The sequence below is a fragment of the Kryptolebias marmoratus genome, linkage group LG23 (assembly GCF_001649575.2).
Source record: "Kryptolebias marmoratus isolate JLee-2015 linkage group LG23, ASM164957v2, whole genome shotgun sequence".
NCBI classification, from domain to species: Eukaryota; Metazoa; Chordata; class Actinopteri; order Cyprinodontiformes; family Rivulidae; genus Kryptolebias; species Kryptolebias marmoratus.
Genome location: NC_051452.1, coordinates 15,022,570 through 15,043,856, shown reverse-complemented (window position 1 = coordinate 15,043,856; position 21,287 = coordinate 15,022,570). Strand labels below are relative to the sequence as shown.

The following is a 21,287-nucleotide window of genomic DNA, read 5'->3' as shown; positions in this document are numbered from 1 at the left end:
TCAAAGCAGGACAAATAGACTTAAGAACAGTTGTTTAAAGTATTTTTTCATTTTATTTGTATCTTGCAGTTATTTATTTCCTTTAACTTATTTTGTTTTTAGCATTTTTTCAATTTTTTGTACTATATTGAAAAATGGGGATGCACTAAAATGGTTCTCCCAATTTTGTTGCATATTGGCAATACATTGACAATAAAGATGATTCTGTTCTGTTCTATTCTATTCTATAGTAGACCTAAAAATGACAATAAATCTCATAAGACTTTAATCAGCTTCCTATAGCACCATCTAGTGGTTAATGGAATACAAGATAATTTTTCATATAATGAAAATGATTTATTTTTATTAGTCAGAGGTTACAAAATATAGTAATATTTTTAAATTGGAAAGGAATCCAGCAAAAAAGGTTTGACTTAAGTCTTATAAAAATTATACTGTGAACAAAAATAATTTGATACGACTGGCAGGCAATAAAATTTATATTTTCCATTAACGTTTATATTTTGCTTAAACCACCCGAGTTGGGAACTGACATGTTTAACTCGTTTTAATTTTAGTTTTAGAAAAAAAGAAGGAAACAAGAGTTGAAGGGCGGGGCTTCAGCTCAATTCCCCTCTCCTATTGGTTATCTGCGCTGTCAGTCAAAGCACTTCCGGCAGCTTTCATAACCCGGATATGATGTAGCAACAGTTGTAACTTCTCGGAAGCTCGAGTCTCTCAACAGGAGTAGACCGTGTCAGACACCTCCTGAAAAGCGACCACATTTAGAAAAGTTTGCGTTATTTAAGCAAATGGCATATCCAGGCTACGGCGGGGTGAGTGAATTGTGGGAAACCGCGTTTTTTAAAGTGTCCCATCGGCTGCATTAGCTAGCAGAAAACTAGCTTGCAGCCCTAATGAGCTCAAACAGCGACCGTGTTCACATTCTTTAGGAGCGTAGAGACACTTTTTTATCACACTAAAGCTACATTTTAAAAACTTTTATCCATTCTGTGTGGAAAAAAGTCTTCCGTGTTTCTAAATCAAGCACAGAGCAGAAACTGTTACTTTTAGCCCAGCAGCTGTGAACAGGAAGAAGAAGGGGATTGAAGCTATTTTAGTTGGAGGTATTTTGTTTGGCTGAAACTGTGGTGCACTTAGTTTGGTAAACATGTTTGGCTCAAAATGACTGCACATTACAGGGCCTGAAACACAGAATAGTGGTATAGTTTCACTTTACTGTGTTGAAAGTTTGGTAAATTCATACTACCAGCATGGACCAGAGAAGTGTCTTCTGGTCCATGCTGAAATCATAAGAGGAGAAATTTTTTTTTTTTTTTTTTTTCAGATCTGAGTCATGCGGTAGTCTGTCTCTAAAGGTCAGAGCTGGATCTTTTCAATCATTTCAGACTGCCTGCTCATGATTCATTACCGTCTGTAGTATCCTTGTTTATACTAAAGTATTACACTCAAGACGAAACCCTAGAAGGAGACACATTTGGGCTGCTTTTTTGTAATCTGATAAAATTTCCTGTAATTGTTATAAATATGACTTGAAGTCAAAAACACCAGTGAAGTAGCTCAGTTTTCAGTCAAGTGTACAGCTCAGTTCAGAGCGGTCTGTTTCTGGGCGTGGACTGGCTTCACCTCACAACCCTGCAGGTGTGTCTCCTGCTCTGTAGTCACCTTATAAAACATACAGAGAGCTTAAACCAGCATGCAACAAAATTATGACTTTACTGTTCCAAAGTGCAAACGTTTTTCCTCATCGGGCGTTCAAATGATGCACAGCGGCCTTCCTACGTCTTGAGCTTTACCCTCAGTCTCTCTGCTCGGTTGGGTTTAGTTATTAAAACTGTTGCTCTTGTGGGAAATCTTGACATGCGTGTTGCATAAGATCCTTGAAGGAAATGCACATCACCTTTCATGTCAGAGTTTTAAACTATTATCATCTCATGTTGGTTCAAGTCGTTTTGGTTAAACATTGAAAATAGCAATGTGGCGTAATTCCCCCGAGCTGTCACAGACCTGTTAGCGCTCAGAGTGTGTGTTAGAGATCACTCTCAGCTACTACCACACCAAATTTTAGCTCAATATCTATAGAATTGACCAAGTTAAAGGCATTTTTGTGTTTACTAATGTCAATTAGCTGTGGTAGCCATCTTGATACAGGTTGGCTACCAGCATATATCAGTTGTAGATGTGCATTTAGTATTTTACTTTCTGAGAGTTTCATTAACATCTGTCCACTGGTTCATGAGGTATTTTGCTAACAGACAGACACATGAACATGCAGACACAGGCAAACACATCATTGCCCACCTTTCAGCAAACACAAGAAGTTGGATTTCCTTGTTGGGATTTAAACATTTAAACATTAGTCCAAGTAAAGACAAAGCATTATTACCTCATTTCTTTCTGATGTAAAGTGAACTCTTCAATTATTCATAAGGCCTTTTAGTAATGAGAGAGATCCTTGAAGGAAAGATTTGAAGGAAAGATTTGAATCAAAGTGTTTCAGGTTTGTGCTTCTAAGATTCGGTGAATGATTGTGGGAGTGGAGCAAAGCTAAAGAGTCATATCAGATAGTGCAAAATTTTGCAAGATTTCCACCATCTCAAAAAAGATTGTAAAAAAGTTATTTTCAAGGTTAGACCAAAACACAATTCCATCATGTCTCAACACAAGATGTTAATTTAAAACTCTGGCGTGAAAGTTGGCAAGTGATATGAATGTTAGACCTTTTAATTTTTGCTGTCTTTGTGCATTTGTTGGTTAAACTCAGAGCTGAATGATTTTAGTCGCTATAAACCCACATTTTCCTAACTGAGACTGTTCTTTCCAGTGTGCTTTAGTATCTTGGCCCCTGTCGTGTAAAGTGGGTATGGGCATCTTGAGCAGTGAGGATCCATCTGATTGGCTGAAATGGATATTGTCTACATCTGACTTTAAGCAGCATTTTGTCCTTTCTGGTTCATTTTCCACCTCAGTATGGGGGCCCCATGCCAGGCATGCCAACTCACGGGATGCCACCCCAAGGAATGCCAGGAGCCCCCATGGGTGGGCCCGGGCACATGGGTGGTCCAATGGGCGGTCCAATGGGAGGCGCCCCACCACATGGAGGCTACGCCCCGTATGGAGGAGGTTATCCAGGTGCATTCGGCGCTCCACCCCCTGCTGCCAATGATCCAATGTGGGGCTACTTTACAGCTATAGCAGGACAGGTAATAGTGGATCCAATTTTTATTTTTTTTTTAGGGAAAACATGTACAGATTTGTAAAAAACACTTTTTTTTTTCCCGTAATGCAGGCATAGTTTCACTTCAGTTAAACAAGCCTAAACATGAACAATTTTTTATGGAAATGTGGTTTTAAAAAACTAAACAAGTTCAGGCTAGGAAACTACTTCTACTTTACTGATTAAACATGATTATACCTGTTCTTTATGTGTTTAATGAATGCGTGGATAGTGTTCAAGTCAATTTCATGGTTCTGTAGCATTTGTGTGTATTAAATATGCTTAAGGTGAACAACATGGTTTTTGTTGAATAATGTAGGATATTTTATAGGGCTCTTTTACTGATAAACACAGCTTTTAATTCAACTTGTGTTCCAGCTGCCTTTAAACACGCTGTGGTGCAGCTTCTTATCAAACAGAATCATTTAGCACAGTTTAACTTGTCAAACTTAAGGCCTATATCCAAATTAGTCTTTTGGTTCTGATGATTTATTTGATCTAGTTAGAAACTTTTCTGAAGGATAATTGCATTTATAAGAAGTTTAAGCAACAAAACAGTACTAAACAGGGACTTCTGGGGTTTCAGATGACCTTTTTTAAACTGTTGCTTCAGGGAACTCTGCTGATTTGACACTACAGATCATAACATCCTCTTATCAATTACACAATGAGTTCCTCAAGGTTCTTTTCTCGGTCCTGAACTGTTGTCATTGTACATGATGTTTTGAGGGTTCATTTTTAGATACTATTTCGTTTGCCAGTAAAAATAAAAACTAATGACTCTTTGAAGCCATTTTTTGGCTGTCTAATGACTTCAAGGAAAAATTAAAGCTGCAATTAGCGTTGGGCGGCCCTCGCAGCTCAGCGCCGCTCCGGACTTGTGACCGCAGGAGCTCTGGCGACCGCTGTCTACGCTCTCACGCCTTTCCTGCACCGTCCACTAGGTGGCGTTTTCAGCAAATGTCCCAAATTGCCTTCAGTCAGGATCAGTACCAGTCCTTTGCCATGCTGTGAAGCTTGACCTTCCTATGTCAAACGGTTGAATAGTTAGAGCACAAAATTTTCCTAATTCTAATGACAACAAAACAGGAACCATCTTACTACTAAGTAAGTTGGTTCCTGTTCAGTCAGTTTTTTGTCAAAAACCTAGCATATTTTTGACAGCTTTTGGAAATCTGATAAGCACATCAGTTCAGTTGTCAAAACAAGCTTGTTTCAGTTACGACTCTTATCGAATGTGAAGCTATTCTTCTGTAAAAGTTTGAAAGATTCATGCTTTTGCTACAACATGCATCTATAAATTTATTTAACCAACATACACATGCACTACAGTTGAATGTTGGCTTGGACAGGGACAAATTTAATTTAACCTTACGTTTAACTAGCTGACCAGTTGCTTCACAGCATTGTGGATTTGCATGAACACGTATTCACCCCCTTTTTGAGACTCCTGTTTTTTTTTTTTTGGTTGTGCCTAAATGTTTAATACCAGACAAAGATAACCTGAACAAAATTCAGTTTTTAAATGATGATTTAATCTGATAAGGGAAAGAGGCTTTTCAAACCAACCAGGCCCTATGTGAAAAAGTAATTTCCCCCGTTGTTAAATTATGAATAAAGTGTAAATTGTTTTGGAGAGCTGAGTTCAGTTTCACTTACCACATCCAGGCCTGATTACTGCCAGATCTGTAGGGTCAAGAAATCGCTTAAATAGAGCCACAAATGGAGAAAATACAGAACGGCTCTTCAGGCCTCTTTTCCCTCAGTTAAGGTCGGAGGTCATGATTCAACTATAAAGGTCAAAACCGCTTCTGAGTAAAAAGGACCCAAAAGCCCGTCTCACATTTGCCAAAAACATCATCTTGATAATCCACAAGACTTTTGGGAAAATCGTTGCCATTAATCGGAAACGTTTGAATGCAATTGTTGTCACCGAGGGTGGCAGAACCAGTTATTAAGTTTAAGGGGTGATAACGTTTTCACACAGGGCCAGGTTGGTTTGTTCCATTCACAAATGAAGTCATTGTTTTAAACTATGTTTTGTTTTTACTCAGGTTATCTTTGTCTGACATTAATATTTGTTTGATGATCTGAAACATGAGCATTTGGCAAAAAAAACAAACAAAAAAAACCCCCAAAATTCTGTAGGAGTGAATACTTTATCACAGCACAGTATATATGTGTGTGTGAGGGCTTGGCCTGACTGAGTGTGTCTCGCTGCTCTGTGCAGGACGGTGAGATAGATGCAGAGGAGCTCCAGAAATGTCTGACTCAGGCCGGCTTCACTGGCAACTACGCCCGTAAGTTCATCTTCTTTTTTTTCTGTTTCATTGAACCCAAGGATCTGTTCTGTTGAAGTTAGCCAAAGACTTAGTTATTCCTGTCAGGGGATCCTCAGTTCCTCCTAAATTTGACTGAAAGCCAACGTGAGTTATTTCCTGTTGCAATCGTCCTCCAAGACGTCCTGAGGAACTGACAGAACTCATTTGTTGCTGATCACTTCCCCTGTCAGGAGGCTAATGGTTTTCTCATTTGGAGCATGTAAGGATCAGAAGGTTTATTTTATTTTGTCCTGTGATATAAAAGCTTTGGAACAGGAGCATCTGCATACCTGCCTCTGTATGTTGTGACACTAACTAGGCTCTTGAATCCATGGAGTGTTTTACACAAGGTTGAAAATTCAGTTTTGAGATTGTGAAAACTCTGACTCACCAGTAAAGGTCATTGAATTGTATGTAAATTATTCCATAAACAAAGTTCAATGTTTCTCTATTGATAATTAAATCAACAGCTAATTTTCTTTAAACATATTCATTATATTTAACCAAATTTTCTAACTGGTTACCCAAAACTTTACTTTTTGGTAAAAGTCAGTACAGGTTTGTGGTCCTTTTTACTATGAAATAAAAATAATAATGATATTGTTCTCTTGCACTACCAACTAGGACACTTTCACATTTCAGAATAACACTGATCGTCACAACAGCTCCACTTAAAACAGGATCCATAAAATCCCTGTTTATCCCTGCAGATGCAGAGCTGTGGAAGAAGTGTTTTCTGCTGTTTAATCCCAGATTATAAACTTCTGGTCAGTGTCACAAAGCTCTGATCTGACAGGACAGATCTGATTACTGATAAAGTTTTGACACACTTTCACAGGTTTTTTTTTTCTTGCTGAGACTTGTGATTAAAATGTCTTCATTGATTGTTCTCTAAGCATGTTTAATTATCTGCCCAGCCTTCAGCCTGGACACCTGCAGGATCATGATTGCAATGCTCGACGTATCCTTTCTTGTGGTAGAAACAGCCCCCCCCCCCATGTAGAGGTGAGGGGGTTCAGGTCAAAGCCTCAGTAGCTGAAACCTGCGTACAGCAGGCGTCTCTGTTCTCGTTGATTCAGCCTTAACCCCACCATCTCCAGAGGGACTTCACAGGCAAGATGGGCTTCAATGAGTTCAAGGAGCTGTTCGCCGCTCTGAACGGCTGGAAGCAGAACTTTATGATGTTCGACCAGGACCGGAGTGGAACTGTGGAGCCTCATGAGATGTCTCAGGCCATCAACGCCATGGGTGAGAGGCGTTCTGACGGATAACCGAACGGCTCCTGATGAAACGTTTAATGGCAGCTGGAGTATTTAATGACACTTAATTAGACTTTAGAGCACTCGGCACTCATTAAATTATCAGTTTAATTTATCTTCCACTCATCTGTGTAGTGAGACACAAGCTGCTGTCACTCATAATCTATTTACATGTAGGTTAGTCTGCTGTTTGAATAGATTAATCAGGTGTGTCAAAGCGGAGACCTCTAAAACCTGTAGGGAGTGGCCCTCCAGGACCAGGATTGTACACCGCTGAAGTAGAAGAATAAACTAAAGAAAATATTGGAAAAACCAACTCTACATCAAAATCTTTTATAAATACTACATATAAAAATATACTTTATTACATTCTGACATTAAAGAATTACAATAAGCTAATATTTATCAGTATTTTCACATTTTAAGACAAATAAAAAGACCAAATTCTAATGAAGAATGGGGGAAAAACATTTATATCCTCAAATCTAACCAAAGTTTAATGGAAGCTTATGTGAAGATATTTGTTGAAAAAAATAGGTCCCCCACTTTGACATCACATATTTGCATCCCAGTAAGTTACTTAAATGAACATTAATGAGAACAGTTTCTTAGATATTTATTTTGTGACTCATTGGTCTTTATTTACTTTTATTAGATTTTTCTGCTGTTTCTAAGAATAAGTTGTCCTGTTTATATAGAATGCCTGATTCCCAAAAATTGTTACATGAAATTTTACTTGCATAGTAGTTTTTCGTCGTCTTTAAACCTAAGCATTGACGTTCATGTTATTTTTGGTCACAGATTGCAGACCCTGGTCTGCAGGTTTAGCCTCAGTTTAACACGACTCTCTGTGCTGACCTGTTTTCCTGTTCAGGGTACCGAATGAGTCCCCAGGCTCTGAATGGGATCCTAAAACGCTACAGCAAAAATGGCAGAATCTACTTCGACGACTACGTAGCCTGCTGTGTCAAACTGCGAGCTCTCACAGGTACAAAAAAGCAACACGCTTCAAATTCACACCGACAGTCCGGTGGCTTTTTTTTCCACCTGCGGGGCCGTGACAGTTAACTGAGCGTATGTTGTCACTTCCTGTTCCAGACAACTTCAAACGGAGAGACACCATGCAGCAGGGATCTGTCAACTTCCAATACGATGACGTAAGGAACCTTTTTTTTTTATCTTTAGTTATTATGCTTTTAAAAAAAAAAAATCAACAAATACATCAAAACATGCAGTATATCATACAACGTCTTAAATATTAGGATTTTCTAGTTCAGGTCTTATAATACATTTATCACAAAAGTAAGGAAATTTGTGTTTGGTTGATTATTTCTATGTTGTAACAATGTTTCTTGGCAATAAATCTTATATTAGTGGAAAACCTGCTCATTTCTCCTTAAATGTTGTCACATTTGTTAGAAAAATCCATTTATGGGTTGAGCAGCAGAGTTCAGTATGTGGGTTACATCCATGGAAAAACTTGCCAAATCTTGTCTGCCAAACAGCTTCTTCTGCTGTTGACTCTTGTTTTGAGCTTCTGGTACCACAGTACCAGATTAGACCTTCTGATTAGAAGGTCAAGTTCCATATAACAGGGGGGACAGAGACAGGTGTGAAGTGGACCTTCCACAAGACTCTGCCCTCCAAGATGACATCACTCACCCCCACAGAGCGGGGTTTATCAGAGACTACCTCCAGATATTTTGGCGTAGAGAGGATGGAATGACCTGCCTGCAGTCCTGACCTGAACCTCATTGAACACCTGTAGGATCAGCTGTTTGTCCCAGAGTGACCAACACAACCACACTGGCTGAGTGATGACAAATACTGGTTGAAGAACAGGATACCATCCCACAGCAGGTTGGGACCAAGCTGGTGAGCAGCATGAGGAGGAGGAGCCAGGCTGTTGTGGCTGTGTATGGTTCTTCCACATGCTGCTGAGGCCAGTGTTTGTTAATAAATAAATTGTTAAATTACCATTTTGTCTTGTTTATGAAGACTTCAATCATCCAATTTAAGAAACACCAAACAGTCAACTGCAGAAGAAGCTGTTTGGAAGAGATTTGACAAGGTTTTCATGGGTCTAACCCACAGACTTAAATCACCACTCACAAATGGATTTTGCTAACAAATGTGGCACAATTTAATAAACAAACAGGCTTTCCAACAATAGAAGATTAATTGTCATGATGTATTATTTAAACAAAGAAATAATCAGCCAAACACAAACTTTACTGTTTGTTCATCCATTGCCTCTTCCATCTACATTTTTGTGCTGTCAACATTCATCATAATGGTTTTTAAAAAATCTCCAAAAAGTCCTAAATTGAAGTGACTGAAACTTGCAGAAACCCTGCAAACTGAGCTGGAACAGTTTGCAGGGTTTTACACATTCAGTAAAACATGCATCCTGTTGGACTTTGACTTGTTTTGTTGAAGTTCAGCACAGCTTCCTATGTTTCCCAACCTCTAAACACTTTTTATTGAACATCCCAGAGGGGGGATTATTTTGCCTTGCAGTGTAAAGAATCACCCAGAACGTGAGCCGTGTTTGAAGCCGTGATGGTGCAGCTCGTGGTTTTTTTGTCAGCAGCGTTTCCTGCTGTAGCCAGTTGACCGCAGAGCTTTGTGGTTGACACTTTTCTCCTCTCTGTATTCTTTATCTCCAGTTCATTCTGTGCACAATGTCCATCTAGTGCTGTTGTCTGTCCCCATGATGCAAGGATGGAGCGTTTGTGCCAGTCGGGTGACTGATCCTGGATCAGCGCCTCACAAGAACATAAAGGGTGGTCAGTAATCCTGGACTGAGCTGCAGCAGGAACCAACCTGCTGCTTCTGATTGTACTGCTTTAGTCTTGTCTGCAACAAGATGTGCCGAATATTTATCAGGTGCACTCGCATATTTCCACTTTTTCTCGTCAAAGCATATTTTTCTTTCAGAGTAAAAGTCAGCCATCCTCTCATTGTCTAGATGATTTAAACAAATGTTTGACCATAAAGAAAGTCCCTGAAAATGTTCTGGAGAAGATTTAGTTTGAATTTAAGAATCATCCAGAAAGTTCTTCCTTTTTTTCTGAAGCTAAATAGTCTTTAGGTGTGCCATTTTGTTGTAAAGATGTTCTAAAAGCCGGATCTCACAGAGCTGCGACTGTTTATGACCAAATGTCTCCTGCCACTCGTGAGGGAACAGAGAACCTCTCCGAATGTTGGAAATTTTTTGAAAATGTTCAAGAAATTTGCACAACAAATTCTTTCTCCACATAGCCATCACCAGTGTCTGGAGCTCATCTGTTTACTTTTGAATTTTAGAGCTCGATTTTTTTGGGGGGGTCAAAGTTAATGCAAGATTTGGCCCAAATTCGTCTGAAAGCTTCATGCAAACGTTTGATTCCAAGTGACTTGAACAGTCCCAGCCCAGTGAGGCACTGCCTTAACATCTGTGCCATTATCTGATCATATGGTTTTATAAGAAAATCTACTTTTTCTTTTCACTATGCATGAGTATAGTAAGTCTGAAACTTTAATTTGTCACATTTATATATTTTTTGTTTACTAACCAAGCCAAAGTAACTGAGGTGATGTAAACTCACACTGATGCCTGTTGTGTTGTTGCACCTGTAAACCTTTTTTTTTTCTTATCTTCTACTCCAAACACAGCCTTGTTTTCACTTCTGCACAAAATTAAAAAAATGTTAATAAACACATTTTACTTAGTATGCATTTTGTTTATTCGTTTATACAATTGTGCATTAATCCCCAGTCTATGTACATAATATACTTCTTCTTAAATATAGTTAAGAACAGAAACATTCAAATTAGCTGTTAAGTGTTGTGTTGTATAAAATACAGTGGCAAACGTTTAAAAAATGCATAAAAACAATTGTGAACAGCACTAGATTTAAAAAGTGACATTTAGAATCCAGTACAGCAAGGTTTGCTTATCTCTGTGCAAAAGTTTGCAAATTTCCACGAAAAAGTTCAGCAGGCGACGCCTTCAGGTGCTGGACGTGTCCAAGTCGTTCTCCGGTGGCGTTTCGTTCTGCGTCTGAAGAGCTTCTCGAAGGACGGCGGCGGTGTGGGACATTAATCCGGGATGCTCTTAATGTTTCCACTCCTCAGTTCTTCAGCAAACCTCTTCAACTCTTACCACCTTTTTGTCTTTTCTCCGATCAGATCAGCTCCCTGTACAGTGGGTCGCAAAAATATTCACCCTTCTCCCTCCTTGTTTTGTTTCCTTACAACCTGGACTTTAATTGTTTTCAGTTTGACTATAAGTAATCTTACAAAACATACTACAGATTACAGATTGTTCAAACTGAACAATCATATGTTGATATAGGCATATACACACAAAAACACACCTCAGTTAACACTTCGGTACATTCAGCAGATCTATGGACTCGGGTTTCCATCAGTGGTTGGGGCTTCAAATCAAAGGGGGTGAATACATATGCATGCCACTTTTCAGTTTTATTTAATTTTAGAATTACTGTACAACCCCAGTTTTAAAAGTTGAAACTGTGTAAACCGTAAATAAAAACAAGGCAAGTTTCTTCAAATCTCATAAACTGAGAAGAACAAATGTTTAAAGGATTCTTCTTTTTGTTTGTTTTTGGGGAAAAATAGGTAACTTTGAATTTTATGGCAACAACACATCTCAAGACAATTGAGACAGGACAACAAAAGTCTGTAAAAGTAAGAGATACGAAAAAGAAACAGCTGGAGGAATGTTTTCTAACTAATGACATTATTTGTCAACATGTCAGTAAGGACAGTATAAAGAGCATTTTAGAGGCTGAATCTCTCAGAAATAAAGATTGGCAGAGGTTCATCAATCTGCAAAATAAATGTCTAAAAATAGTGGAACAATTTCAGAATGTTCTTTATTGGAAAATTAGGAAACTAAATATCTCATTATCTGGAGTTCATAATATCAAACGATTTCAAGAATCTTGAGAAATCTCTGAGCTCAAAGGACAAGACAGAAAGTTAATTTTGGATGTCTGTCTGTGACCGCATTAAAAACAGGTCTGATTCTGTTATGGACATCACTGCATGGACTCAGGAACACTTCCACACATACTTGTCTGTAAACACAGTTCACTGTACCATCCACCAATGCTGGTTAAAGCTCTATCAGGCAGAGAAGAAGCTCTGTTATGAAGAGGAGAGGGAACATCCAGTCTGTGATCAGCACACAATTCAAAAGCCAGCCTCTCTGATGGTATGGAGGTGTATTAGTGCCTATACAATGGACAGCTTACACATCTAGAAAGGAACCATAGATGCAGAAAAGTATGTAAAATTCTACAACAACCTCTGCTCCCATCCAGACGTCTTTTTCAGGGAAGGCCTTACATATTTCAACAACAATGTTAAACCACAGACTACATCCATTCCAGCAGCAGGGCTTCATAGTAGAAGAGTCCAGGTGCTGAAATGACCTGCCTGCAGTCCAGACCTCTGACCAATTTAAAATATTTGATGCATCATGAAACAACCATAAATCCAGGAAAGACTCAGGACTGCTGAACACCTAGAATCCTCCATCAGATAGGAATGGGCCAACATTCCTCCAAAACCTCCAGCAGCTGATCTCCTCAGGTCCTCGATGTTTACAGACTGTTAATAAAATTAGAGTTGATGCTTCAAAGAGGGAAACATGGACCTGGAAAAACTTTTTTAAGATGTGTTGCTACCATAAAACGCAGAATGACCTAATTTTTTTCCACCAAAGAAACAGTACAATTTCTTAGTTTAAACATTTTATGTTCCATTGTGAATAAAATGAGTTTCTCAGATTTGCAAATCATTGCATTTTTTTTTAAATTTATATTTTACACAACTTTTCAACTTTTTTGAATTTGGGAAGCATTAAAAAGGTAAATTTAACTTTTTTAACCTGTTACATTTGTGTAGAATTCTTACAACTAAAGTAAAAATCCAATTACATTTCAGGCTGTAAGGCAACAAAATAGAAAACAAAGGGGGGGTCAAAACTTCTGCCACCCAACTTATTTTGTGTGAGGAGTCAGGGAGGGGTGGCGGGGGGTGGGGGCTTCCCTTTAGAGAAACAGTAACGTGTGAGAACTGTTTCGACATGCAGCAAACGTCACAAAGGCGACGTAGAAACTCTGCTGAAATGATATGAAAACTCAAGGTGCAATAATATCAAATGAAGACCATTAGCATTCAGTAACTGCGACAGCATGCATCTCTGCCTGCCTGACGTCCTGCTTGCTACATTGAGAGGCAGTGCAATGCATCCATCATCATCATCATCATCATCATCATCCCAAAAGCAGTCCACAGCATTCTAACAGCAGGCTCAAAAACATAGAAAAATAATGACAACTTAAATACTTTAATTTTTAGAAAAATAGGTCTAACCGTTTCCAATTTTTTGGGCTCTAATGTGTCGTATGTTTGTGTCACACAGCTGATTGAGACCTTTAGTAATAAAGTCAAGTGCAGCCTCCATGCAGTAGCTTGTATTGGAGTTTATGTAGTTACAAAGCTAAAGACTATTTCATCTTCATCATGCAGTTTTGTCTAAAATGGTAGAATACATGTGTGACTCGTGTTCTTGCGTTGGACTGATGTGATTTATAAAGGCTAGAGCGGGTGAGTAAAGCTAAGGCTGTTGAAGACCGAGCTGCATCCTCAGCCTCAAACATGGAACTATATCTTTGTTTTTTTTTTGTCTTTGTTTTTTTCCCACGATGATTTTATCATAGTAAGTTGTCCTAACTCAGGAAGTGGGACTTGTGGTGAGAGTACAATGGAAGACCTAAAGCAGGCATCAGGACAAACCATCAGCTCCAGCTGTGAAGATGGGTCCTGATGGAGCTTTTTGTCTGGTGGTCTTACAGATGAGTGTCGCCGGAAAGGACTTTTTGTCAAAGCTGTTTGGGGCGGCTGCTCTTTTACTTTCACAGAATGATAACTAAAGTGTTTTTTGGTAATAAAACACACACAAAAAAAACATTCATTAAAGTTACAGTGTGTAACAATATTAGAAATTATTCAACCCCAACTTGAATTTCTCAGCAATTTATACAAACACAGTTTTAAAAATATTTTGATTGTCATCAGTTTTTGTCACCCTTGTGTCCATCCGGTTCATCTTGTGTGTTGGATAAGTTCAATGATAAACAACGTACCGACTTCCATTTTGGTGTGTGGATGTGTGTAGGCATAAGTAAGGGTTCTATTGAAAATTGGGTTGTCACATCAAAAACCACGATGGCCACTGACATATATAAGCAAAATAAAAACTAGAAAGCATAGTTTCCTCAAATGATTGGTGTGGCCAAAGACTGATGGTGGCAGATACAATTGCTCTTTCCGCTCATGTCACAGAGAATTATCACCACAACGCAAAAAGGTAAATCTATTCTCCCTCCAAATCTTTATCAGCAAAGATGTAATGTAAGACTTCATCCCTTGTGAAAAACTTTCTCTAAACTTAACTTGGTGTACCGCTTGTTCCACCAGAAACATTCTGCTATTTCCGCCTAAGGTGGCTCAGGCTGTACAAGAAGTCCTACAGCTAGCTGCTGCTGCTATTTGCAAGTAGCCACAAAATTCTAAGTAAATAACTATATAATGTGAAAATAAATTTTAAACAATTCTGCAGAAATCCAATTTGGAGCCGGCCCCACTGAGACTAGCCGTTACCTTGTCAATCCAGTCATAACTAATTTGTATTTCTTCAAACTGGGGCCTTCCTGAAGGTGTCTCCCAAATGTATTCTGACTTGCTTGAACAGGATCACATTTGTTAGGAAAATGTCTTTGTTGGATGAGCAGCAGAGTTCAGTATGTGAGCTGCACCCATGAAAAACTTTTCTTCTGCTGTTGACTGACTTTGAGTGTCTGATACACCAGTTGTGAGCAGCCAGTAGTAATCACATATCTCCACATTCTAGGAGTGACTTTTATCCTTCAAGATGACATCACTCACCCCCACAGGGCAGGGATTATCAGAGACTACCTCCAGATATTTGGGTGTAGAGAGGATGGAATGACCTGCCTGCAGTCCTGACCTGAACCTCATTGAACACCTGTAGGATCAGCTGTTTGTCCCAGAGTGACCAACACAACCACACTGGCTGACTGATGACAAATACTGGTTGAAGAACAGGATACCATCCCACAGCAGGTTGGGACCAGGCTGGTGAGCAGCATGAGGAGGAGGAGGAGCCAGGCTGTTATGGCTGTGTATGGTTCTTCCACATGCTACTGAGGCCAATGTTTGTTAATAAATAAATTGTTAAAATGCCAGTAAGTCCGATTTATTCCACCATTCAATCCAATAAACACCAGCAAAGAGTCAGCAGCAGAAGAAGCTGTTTGGCAAAGAAGATTTAACAATTTCTAATGGGTGCAGCAGCCCACACACTGAACTCTGCTGCTCAACCCACAAATGGAGTTTCCTAACAAACGTGGCACCATTTAAGAAGAAATGAGCAGGTTTTTCAATCATAGATAAGAATTATTTCCAAGAAGCATTGTTACAACAAAGAAATCATCAACCAAATACAAAATTCCATACTTTTTTGTGCTATGTTTTGAAAACTTGAGTAGTACAGTTTGAAACCAAACTTATTAAAATGCAGCTTTAAAACAAACAGTTTCCAAACAGCTTTGACAGAAATGTCCTAATGAAATTGGAACTTGGTAATAGGATGCATGTTTCTAAATCTATTAATCCTTAAAGTGATTGTGTCTCTCACTGATATGAGTGTGAGATTTGTGAATGAGTTCATGACAAAAGGACTGTTAAGAGCTGCTTGTGTTAGTTTCAGGTTAGATTTAGTCACTTCCAGACGTGTTTCTTTAAAACTCTGGAACATAACTGTGAAATATCCTGAGACCCAGTGTGTTTCCTGCACTGGCCCCCTTGTTATTGCTCTCAAAGTCCGACAAATGTAGTCAGTGTGCTATGGGATGATCAGCAGCCTCTTCTTACACTTAGTTTCATATGTTTTTAAAAATCTGTTGTGGTGGCAGTGTGGTGGACAATAGGCACACTAAATATACAGACAGATCTCCTTGTGGGGGAAAAAAAGAAAGGGATGAGCTCCAAATCGGTGGAGCGAAGTATAGAAATGCCTCAGGAGAGAGTTTTTCAAGTAGCTTTGTTCCCTATTAGGAGGCGGGAGTTGTAGAAAATGAGACTGAGAGCTACGGTAGTCTGTGAGCATGCCGGTCACACCTGAATGCCTCATGAGTTGCAGCACGTGTGAGGAACATGCAACAGAAAAGGAAAGATGGGAACAAAAATCATGCATATCTAGGAAAAGCACGTCAGGTGCCTTATTGTTGCTGGCAGTGTTCTATCAGAACTATGTACACGATAGATGACGACTTCACATGTGTTAATAATTTAGAGTATAAATACTTCAGTATAAATGGATTTTGTACATCTAAATCTGAGCTTTTGGGAGAGTTGGGGCTGAGAAAAGTTCTCAAAAGGAATGGAAGAAAAATCTACAGTTTTTATCCTTTGCATATTCAGTCTCTTTCTTAGACCCTGAGTCAAGCTTAAGAGAAGACCTTCAGTCATGGTAGAAGGGTTGGGGAGGAAAGGGGGGGCAGGGCCTACTGTCCTGGAAGCCCCGGGTCAGACACTGGCCTGTGGAGCCCCAACGTTCCTGAGCTGTTGGGGACGTCGGGTAGAGAAGCTTGTCGACCTGATAGGAACCTCGGCGGTTGGTGGTGGCGCTCCTCGGCCGGACCATTGCTATGCAACGTTTGTCTCTGATCGGTGGGCGGGTCGCTCTCGAGCGCACCCGCAAAGTTCCCATCTGGAAGAGTCTGGGCATGGAGGAACGCTGGGGGGGGTTCTTTGGATTTGATAGGGGAGCTCTCTGAGTCTGGACTCTGTGGAGCAAACAGCACAGTGGGCATCCAAACAAATCAGACCAAGCAAATGAGCACATGTTAAAGACATAGTCTAGTCAACTTTGACACAATGTTCTGTCTAACAGCTTTCAGTAGTTAGTGCCTTATCAGCCATGACATCAGTCAGAGAGTATGGAGAAAAGTCTTTGTCCAGGATCAGCTAAAGGCTAACCAAACAAGTGCCAGTTTTTATTGTTTTCCAGGCTAATAAAACAACTTTTTCCACAAAAACTACATACTGGTGTAAAAGAACATTAGACAATATTAAACCTCTACAGTTTTGCGCAACGTCTGTTTAGTTTGTTGCTGTTTTCTCAATCGAACAACACTCGTGTATCAGTTTACCTGATCAGGGCTCAAGTCAGTGCAAAGGTTTCCTCCGCTCTCAGCAGACTGGTACATTCAGCAGCCTCTGCTCTATCCACACGTGCATTCATGTAGGAACATGGATATTATGTTCCTACATGATAGAAAAGCTTCATGATAGAGACAGAATCCATCCATCCATTTTCTTCTGCCTATTTGTCATTGGGTCGAAGAGGAAACAAGCCTAGAAGGAAAACCCAGACATCCTTCTCCCTAGCAAAACTTTCCAGTTCCTCCTGTGGGATTCCCAGGTGAGGGAGAATTCACAGTCTCTCCAGAGATCTCTGGGTCTATCCTGAGGTCTCCCTCCCAGTGTGATGTGGCTGGAAAACCTCCAATGGGAGGTGTCCACAAGGCATCCTAATCAGATACCCAAACTAACTCAACAGACTCCTTTGGATGCGAAGGAGCAGTGGTTGTACTCCGAGCTCCCCCCCGGAGGACAGGGCTCATCACCTTATCTGTAAGGCTGAGCCCAGCCACCCTATGAAGGAAGCTCATTTCAGCCGCTTGGATTTGGGATCTCATTCTTTCGGTCCTGATCCAAACCTCATTACTATAGGTGAGAGTTGGAACGCAGGTGGACCAGAAAATTGAGAGCTTTGCCTTTCAGCTCAACTCTTTCTTCACCACGACGGACTAAAACAATGCCTGCATTACTGTGGACGAGTCCACGTCTCCATCTCCCACTCCACCCAACCATCACTGGTGAACAATGCATCCAGAAAGTTGAACTCTTTCACCAGAGGCAAAGCCTCATTCCCAACCTGGAGGGAGCATTTCACCTTTTCCATTTGAGAACCAAGACCTTAAACTTAGGGGAGCTGACTCTCATCCTGGCTGCTTCACACTTGACTGCAAACCATCCCAGTGCATGAAGGTCATGCCCTAAAGGCGCCAACAGAACAACATCGACTGCAAAAAGCAGAGACGAGACCCTGAGGTTCCCAAACCAGACACACTCCTCTCCACGACTGCCCCTCGAGATCCTGTCCATGACCACCACAAACAGGATTGTAGACAAGAGACAGCCCTTGTGGAGTCCAACCCGCACTGAGAACAAGCTCGACACAGCTCTCACTTTGGTTCTACAGGGGCCCGGATAGTCTTTCAAAGCGACCCTGTAAATAATGTTGCCTACTCAGTTTCAGGCTCTCTTCTTTTTGTTTCTGTAGATTAGCAGAGGCTAAACAACCTCAACACTTTTGTGTAAACATGTTTATTTACAGCTCCTGTGGTTTAAGTCTTGGACAAATCAACCAGTTTCATTCCAGTATTTATTGTCCTGGAAGTGTTTTATTACAGAGATTGGAAGATGAGAACACAGGAAAACGTCTGCTTAATAATAAGTGTTGTTTCTGAGTTTGGCGTACCTGTGATGGAGGTGGAGCCGTGCTGAGGCTGGGATCATCAGTCTGGACGGCAGACACTGGTTGGACCCTGATGGCTGGACTCTGGTACTCGGGACTGGAGGTGACGGTGCTGTAGGCGGGGGGGACGGTGGCAGTTTGCCTCTGGAGGAGCTGCAGGATGGCCTGGATGTCTGCAGTCATCTGAGACTCCAGTCTGACAGACACAGAGAACAACAACAAAATGAAAACACCATCATAAATCTCCATGTTTGCATTTGGGTGGTGTCCAATGAGCCATTATTATGTGGATCTCTGTTTCTATACAATCCAATTTCCATCAGAAAGCAGGTGATGAGCCGCTCCCTTGCACTGTCCGGAATGACAGGAACAAACAAACGCATCTGCTGTTTAAAACAAGTCCTCTGGCTGTGATTGCTTGCTGCTCCTGGAACAGTCAGGATGATTAAAAGCCTAAATGATGCCAAACATTGACAGTGATGATTAAAGCGCTCCCATTAAACACCTCCGCTCTTGCTGAAACATTTATTGTCATGTATTTATCAGTGCTTTGCTGTGAGTCTATGCGTCAGACTCTCTTCCTGCAGCAGTGACTGTACACACAGGTTCTGACAGAGCAGGCTTTTTTTTCTTCTTCCTTGACATGTTTTAGGACCAGAAACATGAAATTTATTAGGACATGAATATGTGACTGTGTGAATGCATTGACATGTCCCGTCTGTTGAAACCAAAGCTGGTTCAAGTCATAAAGCAATGTGTCTTAGGGGGCCCTCAAGATTGCACACAAGACATGTTTACATACACTTTAATTTACAGTAGTTGTAATTATATGAAAGAAAAAGTAATTTGTTTGATATTTATGTCAACACAGTAAAAATTTAATACTACTAATACTTTAATTTCTGCTGCTCAAAAAGTAACTTTCATGATTACTTAAGGACAACGTTAAACTTAGCTCCGCCCCCTGACTCCATCATAGCTTTACCAACAGAGGGCTGGCAGATTAAATCAGACTTGTTTTTCTTTTGGCTGTTCCCTTTTCAGGGGTCGCCACAACGAGTCATGCTCCTCCATCTAACTCTGCCTTCTGCGTCCTCTGTCCTCACTCCAACTATGTTCATGTTCTCTCTAACTGCACCCATATATCTCCTCTTTGTCTTTTTCCTGGCAGCTGCATTTCTAACATCCTTCTACCAATATACCCACTGTCCCTCCTCTGCACTTGTCCAAACCATCTTAGTCTGGCCTCTCTAACTTTATCACCCAGTCATTCGACCTGTGCTGTACCTCTGATGAGCTCATTCCTAATCATATCCATCCTTTTCACTTGAGAAACTCAACATCTTCAGCTCTGCTACTTCAAGATAGATTGAATCAGCAAGTCAGAGATCAGCAAGTCATTCATCCACAGCAGTTACCTTCTAAATCTCCACACCATTTATTTTTCTTTGTCAGGAAACTAATGAATTCAATTCAATTCAATTCAATTCAAAAATACTTTATTACTCCCAAAGGGAAATTAAATGTTGTTGTAGCTCATAATACTGGTTTCATTAAAGAGTTGTTATAGATGATGATTACTGTAGGGAGGAAGGATCTCTTATAGCGGTCTGTCCCGATGTGTCCTTGATCCTGGTGCCCTCAAAGAGCTCCACCAGGTGAGCCTTGCTGGCCTCCTGCAGAGCCATCATGGCTGAGCTCTGGAAACACAGGTCGGTCTTGAAGTCCTGGGTGATCTTCCAGACCAGGTGCTGGGAGGGAAACTACCAGATGAGCAGCTCAGTGGAATTCTGGTAGTGGTGGATCTCCCTGAGAGCCACGGTACCGGGCTTGTAACGGTGAGGCTTCTTCACTTCACCAGTGGCCGGCATGTTCCTGCGGGTAGCTTTAGTGGTGAGCTGCTTCCTGGGAGCTTTACCTCCAGTGGATTTACAGGCAGTCTGCTTGGTTCTGGCCATGACTGGACATCATGGTTCTCCATGTTTAACACTTGTTGTTACGGTTACGCTTCATAACAAAAAGTCCAAAAGCAAAAAGGTTTCACTAAAAATCCTTCCAGCTGCACAGCATCCAATACCAGAGAAAATAATCATCCATTCTTGATGTAAATCCAAAAGTGATTTACATCAAGAAAAAAAGAGGAAAAAAGTTTTCAAAAGCAATATCTCAGAATCAATGTAACTGAGCTACTCCAACATGCAGACACCTTGAGCAGCACAATATTAGAATAATGTAATGATAATTCTAGAATGTGTAGCATTTAGTTTTGCTGGTGGGGGGTTGGGGGTAAAACTTGAAAAAATAATTAATCCTGTCCAGAGTGGCTCAGACCTTCTCATATCTAATCTAATTAACTCACAGGTCTGACAGATACAATGAAGGAAAGATACTGTGACCAACAGTCAGTCATGGGTTGGGTTTTTGTGGATTACTGCATCTCGTTTGCCGTCTGGTTTTGTTCTGATGCTAAAATTAAACTGCGTCCATCCAGTTACTTGGTTTAGTGTCCTCAGTGAGCGTCACATTAATGTAGCACAAAAAGCAATAAAGCTTGTGTTTGTCAGGATTTGTTTTTTTTTTCCAGTTTGTTATCTTTATGTTTCAGTTGGTGTTTATTGTTCATTTTATCTTGTTAGTTTGGTTCGTGTTCTTTCTGTCTTTGTCTCTTGTGTCTGTGTTTGTTTCCGGTCACCACTCATGCCTCCTTGGTCACTCACTCATCTGTTTACCTGCCACGCCCATCTCCACCTGTCAGCTATTATTATCATTCACCTGTTCCCACTTGCCTAATCATCCTCTGTGTTTAAAACCCAGTCAATCCCCCCCCCCCCCCCCACTCCGCCGCC

General features: G+C 40.5%; 2 protein-coding genes across 2 annotated transcripts in view; one reads left to right on the top strand and one right to left on the bottom strand.

Moving 5' to 3' along the window:
- The first annotated feature begins 656 nt into the window (after positions 1-656).
- On the top strand, positions 657-10,513 carry zgc:92027 (uncharacterized protein LOC449543 homolog). Its single transcript, XM_017426859.3, has 8 exons — positions 657-815; positions 2,970-3,203; positions 5,448-5,517; positions 6,456-6,499; positions 6,639-6,786; positions 7,672-7,785; positions 7,896-7,954; positions 9,467-10,513. The coding sequence occupies exons 1-8, from the start codon at positions 792-794 to the stop codon at positions 9,491-9,493; spliced, it is 720 nt and encodes a 239-aa protein (XP_017282348.1). The 5' UTR covers positions 657-791; the 3' UTR covers positions 9,494-10,513.
- Positions 10,514-10,531: 18 nt separating this feature from the next.
- The window catches only part of kcnh7 (potassium channel, voltage gated eag related subfamily H, member 7), a 116,313-nt gene continuing 105,557 nt past the window's right edge, over positions 10,532-21,287 (bottom strand). The window contains exons 15-16 of the mRNA XM_037973870.1: positions 18,445-18,637; positions 10,532-16,684 (exon numbers count right to left, since the gene is read on the bottom strand). Of these exons, the coding sequence (XP_037829798.1) occupies positions 16,403-16,684; positions 18,445-18,637 (475 nt within the window). The 3' untranslated portion in view covers positions 10,532-16,402. The remainder of the gene's footprint in view (positions 16,685-18,444; positions 18,638-21,287) is intronic.

Coding starts and splice junctions, on each gene's coding strand:
- zgc:92027 (XM_017426859.3), top strand. CDS start 792: ATGGCATATCCAGGCTACGGCGGG. Junction 816..2,969: donor CATATCCAGGCTACGGCGGG/GTGAGTGAATTG, acceptor TTTCCACCTCAG/TATGGGGGCCCCATGCCAGG. Junction 7,955..9,466: donor TCAACTTCCAATACGATGAC/GTAAGGAACCTT, acceptor CTTTATCTCCAG/TTCATTCTGTGCACAATGTC.